This window comes from Cyprinus carpio, chromosome B16 (genome assembly GCF_018340385.1).
Source record: "Cyprinus carpio isolate SPL01 chromosome B16, ASM1834038v1, whole genome shotgun sequence".
NCBI lineage: Eukaryota > Metazoa > Chordata > Actinopteri > Cypriniformes > Cyprinidae > Cyprinus > Cyprinus carpio.
The window spans coordinates 21666317-21681394 of NC_056612.1; the positions used below are offsets into that span (position 1 = coordinate 21666317).

General features: G+C 34.8%; 3 protein-coding genes across 6 annotated transcripts; 2 read left to right on the top strand and 1 right to left on the bottom strand.

Moving 5' to 3' along the window:
- The first annotated feature begins 371 nt into the window (after positions 1-371).
- Positions 372-10507, top strand: LOC109066068 (palmitoyltransferase ZDHHC3-A-like). Of its 3 annotated transcripts, none has more exons than XM_019083069.2 (7): positions 372-620; positions 1697-2016; positions 2643-2767; positions 3918-4014; positions 4290-4371; positions 5594-5724; positions 9836-10507. In XM_019083069.2, exons 2-7 carry the CDS (start codon positions 1717-1719, stop codon positions 10049-10051), a joined length of 951 nt encoding a protein of 316 aa, XP_018938614.1. In that variant the 5' UTR covers positions 372-620; positions 1697-1716; the 3' UTR covers positions 10052-10507. The 3 variants fall into 3 exon arrangements, with proteins under 3 accessions (XP_018938614.1, XP_018938615.2, XP_042597413.1); XM_019083070.2 differs by lacking the exon at positions 9836-10507 and adding an exon at positions 7196-9109 and having other exon boundaries at positions 377-620; XM_042741479.1 differs by having other exon boundaries at positions 379-488.
- A 210-nt stretch (positions 10508-10717) lies between these two features.
- On the bottom strand, positions 10718-12549 carry tmem42a (transmembrane protein 42a). The gene is made up of 3 exons (XM_019083071.2): positions 12166-12549; positions 11937-12083; positions 10718-11858 (listed from the first exon to the last, which is right to left on the bottom strand). Exons 1-3 carry the CDS (start codon positions 12340-12342, stop codon positions 11715-11717), a joined length of 468 nt encoding a protein of 155 aa, XP_018938616.1. The 5' UTR covers positions 12343-12549; the 3' UTR covers positions 10718-11714.
- A 223-nt stretch (positions 12550-12772) lies between these two features.
- On the top strand, positions 12773-14945 carry kiaa1143 (KIAA1143 ortholog). Of its 2 annotated transcripts, none has more exons than XM_019083072.2 (3): positions 12773-13010; positions 13205-13349; positions 14167-14945. In XM_019083072.2, exons 1-3 carry the CDS (start codon positions 12903-12905, stop codon positions 14364-14366), a joined length of 453 nt encoding a protein of 150 aa, XP_018938617.1. In that variant the 5' UTR covers positions 12773-12902; the 3' UTR covers positions 14367-14945. The 2 variants fall into 2 exon arrangements, with proteins under 2 accessions (XP_018938617.1, XP_042597414.1); XM_042741480.1 differs by having other exon boundaries at positions 12964-13104.
- Positions 14946-15078: the final 133 nt, after the last annotated feature.

The window sequence follows — 15078 nt, forward strand, 5'->3', positions numbered from 1 at the left end:
GGTAGACAACGATATCACGAGGTACCTGTTTACTTTTCTCTGCGCTAAGAGGACGAACCAATCACAGTCGTTTGTGATTACTAAGAAGGGCTATATTTAAAAGGCATTTTGCAAGACGCTTTCGCAATGACATTCATTTTTGTACCAGATTCGAATTCTTTTGAAGTAAAATATTTAAATGATTACACTTTTAATGCTACAAAGTATAACCAATAGTATTAAAACAACCTGAGATTTGAATGCGCCTCAATGGGATATTGGGCTGTCTGAGCCTCCAAGCTCCCCCAAATAAAAGACCTCAAGTTTAAGTCTCCCAAGCAACGCCTAGCAATCCAACGATTCGTTTTCTAAAAGTAGTTTCTAATTCGGATCGTGATCCGGTTGCGCCTCTAGTGAGAGGGAGGTGTGGTTATCAGTTTCTCCAGTGAAGGGAGGAGCTGGCTCCGCACAAAAATGCAGCATTTCACCAGCCCCCATGCAATAATCGGGTAAACCACAATTTTTGTTAAAACACTAATCTCAAAGATGTCCCCCTGTTAGCGTGATCCATGCATTTGTGGATCTTCTCTGCCTTGAGTGGGCGAGCAAACGCGAGGAGCACCATCAGTGTCGCCAAATATGTGAGTAGTATCGCCATGGTCACAAATCTGGCTTATTGAATTCATTGTTATTCATTCAAAATCATGTTATTATGAACTGTTATGCCATACACTTACTATTTCATGAGATGTAATAATATGATAAACGGTGCGCTCGGATGTTGTATGTGTTATTGATGATATCTTGGCACAGTCAAGGCGTAATTCACGCTATTGTGATATTATGTCCTATTTCTGCTGCTTTGACTTTACAAACCAGATTTTGGGCTGTTTGGTGAAGTAAATAATTGTTTATATATTTTGAAACGCGTAATGTTACTGCTAAATAATGTCTGGCACTCTTGAACAATGCATGACTGTCTCATTATGGACCCAAGTAGACAGGAATGCCATCAGTAGGCATAAAAGTTGGATGTAGTATTGATTTGTGGGCCATAAAGCGAAAAAAAAAAAAAAAAAAAAAAAAAAAAAATTCCAGTGAAACTACAGTGTGGCCTCTAGTGACACTGTTGGTTCTGCTCAAGTGTCTGTATCTGTCAGACCGCAGCTTCCATACTGCTGCGTTCACTAAATATGACCTTCTGCGTCTCCTAAACCAGTGGTTCTCAACATTTTTCACTCCAAGTCCCCCACAGTTTACACTTTTACACCTATTTATTTAAATGACTTTTGTCTAGTCTACTTTTTTTAATTACAGGGTTTTAAGTATAATTTTATTTTCTAGATACAATTCAATATCTTTTGTACTCACAAATGAATTTATATGTTGACATAACTAAAAATGACCATGACCTTTTAGAATTTTATGAATTTCCCTGACTTTTCCAGGTCTAGAAGTAACCTTTTTAAAATTCCCATGTATATCCAGGTTTTCAAAGACCATAAGAATTCTGGTTCTTAAATAAAAATGACAATCTTTCTCTTTGGAATTTTTAAAACTCCTTGGTTGAGAACCACTGATTAAATACTACAGTAAATCTATACTTTGTTCTGCTTGCCATGGTTTTATGTGAACTCGAAATAGACTTTGCACTAACTTTTGTGATGTAATGAGGTAGTTTTATCCATCCTTGTCTCTTTTCCATCATTTCTGACAGGATGGCATCTCTGTGGTAGGATGAGAAGTTCAGTGCCACGTTTCAGGGACGTCGAGAGGCAGGCCAGTGGGCTGCAGCCTGTACAGTGTCTTCCTCCCTGTCATGAGCGACAGAATAGCATGTGGTTCATCAAAGATGCCTGCGGCATCGTTTGTGCGATCATCACCTGGCTTCTCGTCTTCTTTGCTGTGTTCGTCGTGCTGTTCGTCATGCTGATTCCATCGAAGAACCTCACCTACAGCCTGGTGAATGGCACACTCTTCAACAGCCTGGCCTTCCTTGCCGTGGCATCTCATTTCAGAGCCATGTGCACTGACCCGGTGGGTTTTTACCTGCAATAATCAATGCTTTCATGGTGTCTGTTGGGCAGGGGAGAAGATTTCCCACATTATGAAGGGTTTCTACCAGTATATGAGAGGAAATGTATGTAATGCTTACTTATTATACTATATATATATATATATATATATATATACACACACACACACACACACACACATATATATATATATGTGTGTGTATGTATATATGCACATATACTACTACTACTACTGCTGCTACTAATAACAGCAATAATATTAGTTCAATATTAAGTCATTCATTCATTATAATGATTTTAAAGTGTTATAATTGCTCCCTGAGATCACAGCCAAGATCTTCACAAGATACAATAAAATCTTGTATTTTAGCTACTAGCAACACCATTAATGTTAACTATAATCCAACAGCATAGATATAAAATAGACATTAATTTGAATTCAGTAGGTATCAAAAAAGAAAAAGTTAAATATTGGGCATAAGTGTCATCACTGTAGCATGCTTGCAATTTAAGAAAAGTAATGTTATTTTTTTTTTCCCCACTCTTCCCTAAATCTTCAGCAAGGTGTCATAAATGCTTCCCATACTGCTATTAAAATGTTGCTGAAGTTGCCTGATGCTTTCTTAGGGAGCCGTGCCAAAGGGCAACGCCACAAAGGAGTACATCGAGAGCTTGCAGCTGAAGCCAGGCCAGGTGGTTTACAAATGTCCCAAGTGCTGCAGTATTAAGCCGGACAGAGCTCACCACTGCAGGTGAGACAGGAGCTTATGGAGACGTAGATGTGTAACTGTAGCAGCACTATTCATCATGGTTATATTACCGTCCATGTTTTTTCTGCATTGAGATCATTTTAGATGCTTTCTATTCTGTTCTTTTTAATTATTACCATTTGCACAGCACATTCCTTACAACATAGTCATGTTCTGAGTTAATATGTATGTATATACAGGGCTTGCACAAAATAATGTGAACACCTTAGAAATAGGCAATATTTCATTATTATGGTGTTTTACCACCATTTGCCTTCAGTACAACTTCCAACCTTCTTAGAATAGATTAATTCAACTTCTAAATAGTCTCCAATGGATTGTCATCATCTGCCAGTTGTTTCAGAGATGTTGAAGGAGGGACTCTGCATCTCCAAAACTTCCCACAGGGGTTTGATAATATTCAAGTTGGGTGATTAAGCTGGCCAGGGTGTTCCAGCTGTCCAGGTTTTGCTATTTTTTTTTATTTTTTTTTTATTATTATTATTTTTTTTTTTTTATTATTATTATTTTTTTCTGATTTTGCCATTTGTGTCTGTGATTAAAGTTTTAGCAGTTGCAGCTCTTTCATGGATGCTGGTTTTGTGAAGTTCTCTGTAGTCTATTGAGGTTTGCTGTCACTTTGCGGCAGTTGTTCTGTGTTGTTTGACAGTCTCTATTATTCACTTTCAGGTTCCGCCCATTATTCTTCTTCGTTATAAAGTCTTCCCATACTTTATGTATGCAGTCTTGATCATAAAGTCTGGAAAACCAAACAACACTATAAAACACCAAACAATTGGTCTGGTAAACTTACAGAAGCTCCTGCTAAACATGTTCTTATGATTTGGGTACCATTTCACCCACGGCTTGAACTGAACACAATTTGTACAACACTGATATGCATATGACAACAGAAAGGATAAATAAAAGATAATAGCAATGTTTTCATTGTAGCCTACACAAATGATATTAACCCCTGTAATAATAAGTGTTCACATTATTTTCCCCAACCCCTGTAAATGAAGCTGAATATTTATGAAAGCCTTATCTTCAAGCACATTGTTTAAGTTAGTCTTTCAGTTGTTTGGAAGTGTTAAGGAGACTTTTTCATCTCTTTCTTTACTTCAACCCTTTCTTTTCAAACTCACTTTAGTGTTTGTAAGCGTTGTATACGGAAGATGGATCATCATTGCCCTTGGGTAAACAATTGTGTCGGGGAAAGTAACCAGAAGTACTTTGTGCTTTTCACAGTAAGTATTAAAACGGCTCATCATGCGCACTTCTAAAAATACCACAGACACTGTTGTGTTAGCCACATGTTGTAAGCATTTCATTTTAATGAAACTAGTTCTGGACTTGCTAATAAAAGTCCAATCAATTAATTCCTTCTGAATTTGAAAGTATAATTAATATTAAATTGATTGTGATGTTTTCACTAGGGATTTAATTGTATGTTTTATTTCATTATGGCTATTTGAAACCAACAGTAACAAACATCTAATGTTGGTGCTGGTGTGTTTTTCAGATGTACATTTCCCTGATCTCTTTGCATGCCTTGGTCATGGTGGTCTTTCACTTTCTCTACTGCTTTGAAGATGACTGGACAAGTAAGTAAGAAAAGCAACTTATTGTTAGCAAAGCAAGATTGATAACTTGACCCCACTGACCATAGATGTAAGGGTCAGATGGCAGGCATGCAATTTAGAAAGTTATCTACTGGAAAAAGCATTCCAGCCTTTGCAAATACAGATAAGTACTTCTTAAAGCAACCCGAAAATGTAAACTGTAATTTTAGCCTTCTTTCAAATGTGTATTTCTTTCCAGTACATTGAATACACTGGTTGTTTTTTTCCATTTGATTACAAACTAACAAAGCACCATAAAAGTGTCATAAAAGTAGACCACCTTTTTTTATGATGGACAAACAGTATTATGTAAATGTAATATAATGTCCTTTTTATTAGTACAAAAGTGGACAGGTAATGAAGAAGGAGAAGCAGATTCAAACACACATTGTTGCTATTGGAGGACATTCTTATCTCCCTACCAAAGCTCTAGTGATAACAGTTTTATTCAGCTTTGCATACGTTTTTCAACCTGTGTTTGCTGCTGGCAAATATACTCAAAGTGCAGGTTATTTAGAAGAGAAAAGCCTGTGTTGGAATGAATTTCATAATCACAACCATTCAAAAGTTAGGGGCTAGTAAACAGGTTTATAGTTTGGTCACCCCAAAATTAAAATGCTTTTACTTACCCCCAAGTTGTCCCAAACCTGTATGAGTTTATTTCTTCTTTTGAACACAAAAGAAGATATTTTGAGTAATGCTTATAATCAAACAGTTGATGGTAGCCATTGACTTCCATAGTATTTTGTTCCATACAATAGAAGTCAATAGCTCCCTTCAACTATTCGATTGTATTTTTAATCAAATAAATGCAATCTTGCTGATTATTAGTCTTCTTTCATAAATATGAAACAAATCTTTCTGACCCCAAACATTTGAACAGTAGCATATAAATGTCAATCCAAAAATAACAACAAAACCAGTGCTACCAATGGCGTTTTCAAACAGGTCACTGGTATATTGCTAACCAAGCTTGGTGAAATGATCAAACCTCTCAACCCACTTGATGATGTGTTTCAACGCTTTACAAGCCTATTGTGTCCCAGTTTGCACATACACATACAGATTTGTTGCCAGATATTCACTCTATTTTTTATTTTTCTTTGTTACAAATAATTAAACATAGACAAAAAGAACTTGGATTTTATAGTTGTGTTGGTTTATTGTATAGCTGTGTGTGTTCCCTCTTCCCTCCTGACCCCAGAGTGCAGTACCTTCTCCCCTCCAGCCACTGTCATCCTCCTCATCCTCCTGTGCTTTGAGGGCCTCCTCTTCCTCATCTTCACCTCTGTGATGTTTGGCACCCAAATCCATTCCATCTGCACAGATGAGACGGTAAGAGATCGCTTCCTTTCAGCAGTGGGCGAATGTGGTGGAGGTAGTGCTTGTGGTCTGATATTGTTATTTTTAGGTTAATGCATGTGGACAGTTTACCAAAAATGCCATCGTGCTTGTAGTGAAATGTAACACATATGCAACAAGTATAACTAGGTCACTGTGTATTAAATAATAGTAGCATACATCTATTCTGTTTTTTTTTTTTTTTGCCACATACCCTACCTTTACCGTAAGTTATAATTAAAATATGCTGTAAATTGGTGACACTTGACACATGAGTCCAAACTATCCAGTGCTTTGGTCAACTTATTGCATAAGACATGGTCTTGTGAACATTTAACAGCTGACCTGGAAACACAATTCACACATATTCCTGTTCTATAGATACAGCCTTGTTATTCATCAGAGAATCCTGAAAAATAAGTTTCCTCAGAAATATTAAGCAGCTCAATAGATAATAAGAAGAAATGCTTTGTGAGGACGGAATCTGTATATTAGAATGATTTCTAAAAGATCATGTGACACTGAAGATTGGAGTAACAGTCACAGGAATAAAGTACACTTTTATATATTAAAACAGAAAACAGTTTATAAGTTGTAGTAATATTTCACTATATTACTGTATTTACTGTATAAGAGTCTTCTTTCAAGAACATAATAAAATCTTACTGACCCCAAACTTTTGAAGGTAGTGTATATTGTGTGTATGCAAATTTAAATTTGTTAAATGTAAAAGTTATATACATATTATTATTATTATTATTATTATTAATTGTTTTAATGTGTTTTAATTTAATTTATATATATATATATATATATATATATATTATATATATATATATATATATATATATATATATATATATATATATATATATATATATATATATATATATATATATATATATATATATATATATATATATATATATATATATATATATATTTTTTTTTTTTTTTTTTTTTTTTTTTTTTTATGAAAATAAGATGAATATTGGAGGCAACACATCATCCAAATAGATAAAATGCTCTCAGTTTTACATATTCTTCCAATATGAGGAATAAACCTGAATTATTATCAACTCTTTTTTGAATCCTTATTTGATTGGAATATTGAGAGTCAAGACATTTTTACATACACCTGGATTAAAAATCCTAAAAAAGTTATCTGTTAAATAACAGTTACAGTACCATTTTATCACATTACTGTTTTGAGATACATACCATTATATAATACATTATACTCCACAATCTTTTTATAAATAAGTGGGCAGTATGCAGTGTATACTGCACTGCATGGACTAAGGAGAATGCTAGTATTGTATTATGAGCATGACTGTTCACTGTGAAAATCATAATAAACATTTGGATGAAGTTCTTTGTTTTATGGAATGGGTCAGTTGTTCTTTTCCTCTGCTGTTTTGTAATATTCACACACTCTGAAGTTTCGGTTATCTCTTGTTTTTAGGGCATAGAGCAGTTGAAAAAGGAAGAGAGAAGATGGGCTAAAAAAACAAAATGGATGAACATGAAGGCGGTATTCGGACACCCCTTCTCGATAGCATGGTTTAGCCCATTTTCCACACCCGACCACGGGAAAGCTGACCCCTACCAGTATGTGGTCTGAGCTCAAGAAGCTTTACGCTAGAGACTCGAGTGCACTTGGACTGCCCTTATTAACAGCATCTTTTAATTTGTAATCTCGACTCAAACGGAGCATTTACCAGTGAGACTAAATCACCTTCATCTTTCAGGGAACAAATCATTGCATATCCAGTTATACTTGCTTCTATTTATTTTCATTCAGAACAGAAAGTGGATGCTTTATCATGTCATAATCTCAAGCATCTCTGTCTAGCTACACCCAAATGAAGATGAATGTTGCCCAGATAATAGAAGCCAATTTATGCTAATATAATCACTATTGTAATCTTACCAGAATGATAACCCACTTTCTGAAGGTACTTTTAAACAATCTGTTTTTTTTAAATACCTAGCTACAGTATAAGAGCACTGACAACCATTCAATAAAATGGTTTATTATGCTGACAAAAAAAAAAAAAAAAAAAAAAACTTTTAAGGGCAGTTTTTACCAAGGATTATAACTGTAATGATAACTATAAATCATTCTTTATAACAATAATGACATTGAGGAACAATATCATTGGAATTTTAAACAAATTTTCAAGCTCATGAATTATTAAAAATAGTGACAGCCCTGCTGTTATAAACACTGCTATTAAGGACATATAGTTATAGTTATCCTTATATTTATCATTCTTGGTGTAAACAGGCCTTAACATTATTGACACTGGCTGTGTACAAAATATAAAAAGTATATAAACGGGTGTAAATATGTTCTGACAAAGCTTGGATTCTAGTGATTCTATATTAAATGATGCAGTTTTGACATTTGATCATAAATTGGTTTGATTATTTTTGAAAATGATAATAAACAGAAATGTAACTAAAGAGACATTATTGAAAAATATCAATAAAGTGATACACAATTTTTTTTTACACTCACAAGTATTGTAAAACAGAGTTTATCTATTATTAAATTACATAATCATTGCATAGTCACCTCATTTCTACACCCTTGATTCTTAACATTGAAAATAATTCCATTTAAATTATAATTACTTTATAAATGTAAAGAATGTGTTTTGAGATACATTTGCTGTTACACATAAGATTTCGAGTGATAACAGTACTGATGTTACTCAGCTGTCCTATCAGATTTACTTCCTATACTCAATATACTGTACACTCTGTACTTTTTTTTTTTTTAGAGCTGATTTACTTGGTATGTTTCCATAAACTTGGTTTGCAGAAATGTTTAAGAAAGGAACAGGCCTAAAAAAAAAATTTTTTCTAATGTTTTTGAAAACGTTAGATTTACCGTTGTTGCCATTGTTTTGATTAATTGCATTTTACATTTTATTAATATACATTTTTGTTATGATGAACAGATGATATGTGCTTGCACTTTTAGGTGTGTATGAAACAGACAATCATTCTGTTCTTCTCTGACAAATGGTACATAATTAAAAACCTGAACAGTGTGTCATTAGTGCTTTATGGGACAGTGTGTCAGTGTCTGACAGTACATTTCCTGTATGTGAATCCAGTCTAATGACATGAAAATCAGCAGCTAAAATGCCAGTCACATTGCAAAATCACTGTGTTGCAATCTCCCAAGAGGACCAAATTTTTCCAAATTTGCTTGGTCTTTGTCTTCCTGTCCATTTCCTGTCTGTCTTTGACACTAATCAGTTTTCTCCTTTTTTATTCTTTTGTGTTGTTTAATGAGTAGTTCCCTTGCTCAGAAATATCAAATCTTTGTTTTTTGGGGAAATAAAATGAATGAAAAAGCAACTAATTTTATTTCATATTTACGGAGCCCCGCACATGACATGGAAGAAAAAATAAATAAATCATGCGCACGTTTTACTAATTCGTTCCCTCGAGGTACTGAAACGTGCACACGATTAATATTTCGTTCACTCAATTTATTAATTTGTTCTCTTGATTTGCTAAATTGTGTGCACAATTTACTAATTTGTTCTCGATTTATAAATCGTATGGACAACTTAGCAAATCGAAGGAACGAATTATCAAATCGTGCACACAATTTTCACAATTTATAATTTAGCCTACTATTTTTTTTTTCCTGCATGCCATGTGCAGGGCTCCGTAAGTATTAAATTAGACTGATGTCCCTGTTTCAATGGTGTGAGATGGAGGTAAGCTTTGATTGCTACACATTTGTTCATTCGACACAATGCATGCTATTTAAGATGATCTGTTTTTCTTTTCCTTTAGATACCTCGTTTGTAATGTGAAGGCATGCTGCATGCTCCATGTGTTTTTCATTTGTGCCATAAAGTGAAAGTCAAACCATTTCTTCCAATCTGGTTATTTCATATTAAAGATTAAACATGCAGGCATGGTAACCATTTGCTTTCCTTTTCAGTTCAATCAGTGGAACTTAAGTTTGTTTTTGTTTATGTTTTGCTAATATGAATATTGTTTTCCATCTATTTATGGAGTCTATTATTTCATATCTCTTTCGAGAATCACAGCGTTGTTGTTTTCTTTTTTTCAGGGCATTGAAAAGTTGAAGCGTGAAGACCCTACATGGGAGAAGGCTCCATCCTTGGAAGCTATGAAGTCAGTGTTCGGAGGTCCTCTTTCTATGGCCTGGTTGAGCCCGTTCACAGATCTCTCATGCCAGAAAGATACTTTGGATCCTGTTCCCATGTTCCCACAGGGTGAAATCATTGAGGAAGATGTGATTGAGATTCCTTTGGAGCCTCATTAGATCCAAAACCCAAAGGCTCAAATGTCACAGTTTCTGCCTTGGACTTGCAAAGAGACTAGTGGACATTTGAATATGGACTCGTTTTTTTAACCTATGGAAAAAAACATTTACATACTGTACCAAAGTGCCTTAAAGCAGTATTTTAAGCCAAAAATACAGCTAGCTCTTCTAAAGAGAAACTTATACTGTGCATAGAAAGACTGAGTTCCTGACAGTGTCACATAACATACTTTATTATGCCAGCTGTTCCTGGAGCAGTGACGTCTTTTTGTTTTGCGTATCTATATGTTTTATAAGACCTAGGATATTAATAATACTGTTTTAAGTAACTGTAAGTTAATTCTTTCCTATAGGACACTATAAAGATGCATCATCACAGGTAAATAGTGTATATGTATGAAATGCCTTACTGTATTGCAAGATTATATTTTTTTATCTCCTGGCATTGAAACACTATAAAATGGCTGCAAACCAATGAATATACAAATTCAGGTGCAGAATCTGATGATATAAAAACATGGTGCTTAGTAGACCCTTCGAGCCTTTACATAATTAGCAAAAATGCATGTAAAACATACTGTATCATCCCAGGATTTTACTGATATTTTACAATTTTGTTGTTCTATGGCATTGTTCTTTCTTTTTATTGTATTTATGGCCTTTATATATATATATATATATACTGTATATATATATATATATATATATATATATATATATATATATATATATATATAAAAAAAAAATTCTATACCTGTGCATTTTCCCATTACTGGCTACATTATTGTTTTTTTGTTACGTTCTGTATTTTTTCCATTACCTGATGTTTCCCATGGCTGCACACTTTCGATTTAAGCTTCTTCAAATAAATTTGAATAAAATGTGCAGTTTTTACAAGTCCATTGTTGTTTGAACAGAAATGTATGGTTGCAGGTGGGCTATTATACCCCCACGTAGTGCCAGGTCAACTTTCACATGTGATTTCTGAGTAGAATACATGATAATATCCTGCTGTGCTCAATAGATGCTGCTTTTGTGGTTGAGTTTCCCTTTAAAATAGAGTCCAGGTCAGTGGTTTGACACACAATAGTCATTTAATAACCGAAAACATTTAAACACATATCAGTGTGTGCACCCCTTTGACTACATTATTCTGACTGGAGTGATTGATCAAGTTTTACTTTGGAAGACTTGGAATTTAAAAATAATGTTTCAGAGAAAGTTGAGAGGTGAAACAAAATTTCATTTGAGATCCACAGCTGCATTTGGTCAAATATCCAGCAAAGTATACGTCATAAACATATTTCAGGTCATAGTGATAAACAAGAGTATAAACTGATTTATTATAAACTTGTAAGTTACCATACATGATTGAGGCAAGATATAGAGCAAGTCCACTGCATGACTATAGGCTCAAAGTCATACACATTTCAAGGCTTTGCATGGTGCAATTTTTCCACATTATTTTCACTGATGCATCAAAATAAATTAACTACAAAAGCAATCCTACGACAGAAAAAAATATAGAAATTTAGCATAGATAATTCTTTCATACAACTGTGCATAATTCTTATTAGCTCTTAGTGGTTTTCTTACAGCCTTTCACTTGACTGATTTCACTTCAAGCATTGGATAAGGAATTGTTGCTCCCTGTATTCTTCTGTCAATCATATTTCTTATCCACATTTTCCTGTGGAGCCTGAGGAGTTGATCCATGCAAGACGTAAAGCCCTGTCAGGGTCAAAATGATACCAACCCACCACAGCGTGGCATGAGTTTCACCAAAGATCACATGTCCAAGAAAAGCCTGGGAAAAAGACAGTATTAAATCATTGAATAACTGCTTTCTCAAATGAATTTGAAGGTTTGAGGAGGGAAAACTCACAGAGGAGATAAAATTTGAGGCAGTGGTGGTCACAGTGGCCCGAGCAGAGGAAGACGAGTGTCTGAGTGCTTTGGCGAAGAAGGTCCACATCACAGCATTGCAGGTGAACAGAAGACCACCACAAAGCAGCCGAAGGGGGATATGTAACTGTAATCAACGACAGCATGTTCATTACAATAACATTATTACCTTCATTTAAACATAGATGCATATATAGAACACTTCTTACCCAGTCACAAGCTGTGCTATCAACTCCATCAGTGTTCTCCTGTCCATCTGTCCAGATCTTCAGCCCTGTTTCACACACATCTTTCAGATAAACAGCACCCAGGGACAACTTAGCCGAAGATGATGCTAAAGCTGCCAGAAACCCCGCGATTAAGGCATAAAACACGCCAGGCAACATAATCCCAGCTCGGTCCGACTGAGTCACTCAGACTCGACTGTGATAACAGTATTATTTTACCCCCATAGTTTGCATTTTAATACATAAAATGATAATGAAACTTCCTACTGTGCATCACAGAAATAAATCACACAGGTAAAAAGAGGCAGCCAGCGTTGAAAACACGTAGTCATTAAATGGGCGGGACTTTAGCTTGCGGCGTATCATGTATTTTCAGTTTAATTGCGTTTTAATGTTTTTTGGGCGGAAATTATTTTCGCTGCTGAAGAATTTGTAGGCGTTATGAGTGTTATGTAAAAACACAGCGTAGCTCAGAGGAGATTTCGGCTTTCTGCATAAACTGTAAATAATTCTGAGCCACCGAGCGCCTCTTGAGGAAATAAATTGTAATGACAAATAGTTCTAGGAATGTAGGAAACAGAGAAAGCGCCGCTGATTGGTCGCTTACAGACGCGTATTGATGAGGTTGGATGAACGCAAACTTCACGCGCCTGCTTCTTGAGTGTTTAGTGTTTGTAAGCGCATTTACGATTAATCAGACTGATTTGAACTGAAACACAATGAGTAAAAAGGGTAATGTATCATGGGTGAAGCCAGCCGAGCCTTCTTTTCTGAAGAAATTCAAGAACGATGTTGGTTTTAAAGAAGGGCCGACAGTGGAGACTAAAGTAAGTGTTTTAGTTACATTAACGTTAGTCGTGCCTCCGCGAGAAAACAGTGCTGCCTGAACGCATGTCTACACAATGTTGTCTGTATGCAAATGTAGGTAGCTCACTAGGTTTTCATACGAAACGTTTATTGCATTCATTTGTGTTGTAGGAAGTGGAATACCATATAAATGTTGTTGCTTTTGTTGTTGCAGAAGCAGCAGATGCCGCAGTTGGATGAGGACAGTGGTGACAGTGATCGCGAGGACGAGATGCCGCAGGTCGTGGTCTTGAAAAAGGGAGATCTGAGTGCTGAAGAGGTTATGAAAATCAAAGATGATACGAATGATTCAAACAAAGGTAATGCACAGATTCCAAAAATAGCGATCAAACCATATCTTTCATGCAGTTCTGAGCTTCTCATCACTGACCCATGGTGGACCCAAAAACTCAAAATGCAATAATTATCTCAATGAAATGACATAAAAGAATAATTAAAGGTGCACATTTAACATTCCATAAATAAAAAATGCAATGTTTATTATTTAAACATTTCATAACTTATTACTAGTTCTTTCATAAATCTAATACTATAAATATTGGTACAGTATTCATATTAAAAGATGTTAAAAATAATATATAATGAAAAGCTTAATTTTGGTATTTAATCTTAATTTTTATTTAGTTAATCAAATATTTTGGTCCTGCGCATTTGGTGACTGTTGCTCTGAATGTGGTTGGTGAGGGACTTGGTAATATTTGCGTAGCAATGAAAAGATGATAATCATGCAAACGTTCTGGTCTTGCTGTGAAATGCACTCATTTTGAATATTTAAACTGCTTAGTGGCTGTTCTCTGAAGTTATTAAATAAGAGTCTTTCTATTGTAGACTAACTGTAGTAAAGACTACATTGATAGATTGAACCAGTGTTTGTATCCCTATTTAATATTATAAATATATAATATTTAACATATGATTATATCTGACTTTTTAAATGTAATACTATTTCTAAATCTGATCAGTTTTGACACATATAATTTTTTCTTGTACCAAAGGATGGCAGGTAGATTTTATGACGGAGAAAGTAAAAAAAAAAATCACTCGAGTCATCCCTAATGTTCTGGTGTTCGGCAAGTACAAAGTCATTCATTAAAGTAAATGCTTCATTTTCTTTAGATGAACAGCCTCCATCGGATGGGAAGATCATCTTTAAGAAGCCTGTCAAACGCTCCTCTGATAAATTCGAAGGCATTACTGCTAGCTCTAGCAAGAAGAAGAAAAATGAGGATGGAGAGAAGAAAGAGTCAAAAGCTGGTGTGAAGGTGAAGAACAACAGCCTGCTGTCTTTTAGTGGTGATGATGATGAGGAAGACTAGTTTGACAGGGATACAAGCATCTATTTGAGTCAGATTGTCTTGGACTGCTTCTTGCAAAGACCAATCTGCTCTTTTAAAAAATATATATGTCTTTGTGCGTGTGTGTAAAATAGATGTTTGTGAGATTGTTCAAATCCATGCAGCTTTTTTGTTATGATATAATTTTATAAAACATGAATCATTATGAGTGTCTGGAGCATCTTCAACAGAGGGTAGGAAGTAACAATATATGATTCATTTCGCATTATCATAATTGTCATTAATGACACTTTTGAGAGACAATGGTGATGAGGGATCGAAAGAGAAACAAAAACATCTGGGTCAATTAGAAATGCAGATATGATTTCAAAGATGCTCTTAAATGTTTTATAGAAATCCCTATGAGATCCAACAGGATGTACAGATATGGCTTCTATAAAGGAGCTGTTCAGTTTCCTTTTTTTGTTTTAGGTTTTTGTTTCGCAAACTGTTGACACTCAAAATCCCTGATTCTGGGACATTTGGGGTTGTATTTTATTATTAAATACATTTTGAGGAAAGAAAAAGCACGCATTCTGGAATAAAATGTTTTTACCACCATTTATCTTGTGCTGCAACTGAAATTTTGAAAAAGTGTTTTGAATATAAATCATGTGTCTGTTCAGGAAAGAATGTCATTAAAAATGTAAATAGGGTTCTTTATCAAAATGTAATGTTGCTTCACATTTAAACC

Bases quoted from the DNA above. Each gene is read 5' to 3' on its own strand.
- LOC109066068 (XM_019083069.2), top strand. From the start codon at position 1,717: ATGAGAAGTTCAGTGCCACGTTTCAGGGACGTCGAGAGGCAGGCCAGT. The intron at 2,768-3,917 runs GTGAGACAGGAG...AACTCACTTTAG, and splicing joins GACAGAGCTCACCACTGCAG to TGTTTGTAAGCGTTGTATAC. The intron at 4,372-5,593 runs GTAAGTAAGAAA...TCCTGACCCCAG, and splicing joins CTTTGAAGATGACTGGACAA to AGTGCAGTACCTTCTCCCCT.
- tmem42a (XM_019083071.2), bottom strand. From the start codon at position 12,342: ATGTTGCCTGGCGTGTTTTATGCCTTAATCGCGGGGTTTCTGGCAGCT. The intron at 12,084-12,165 runs GTAAGAAGTGTT...CGTTGATTACAG, and splicing joins ATAGCACAGCTTGTGACTGG to TTACATATCCCCCTTCGGCT. The intron at 11,859-11,936 runs GTGAGTTTTCCC...TCTTTTTCCCAG, and splicing joins CCTCAAATTTTATCTCCTCT to GCTTTTCTTGGACATGTGAT.
- kiaa1143 (XM_019083072.2), top strand. From the start codon at position 12,903: ATGAGTAAAAAGGGTAATGTATCATGGGTGAAGCCAGCCGAGCCTTCT. The intron at 13,011-13,204 runs GTAAGTGTTTTA...TTGTTGTTGCAG, and splicing joins GGCCGACAGTGGAGACTAAA to AAGCAGCAGATGCCGCAGTT. The intron at 13,350-14,166 runs GTAATGCACAGA...CATTTTCTTTAG, and splicing joins TACGAATGATTCAAACAAAG to ATGAACAGCCTCCATCGGAT.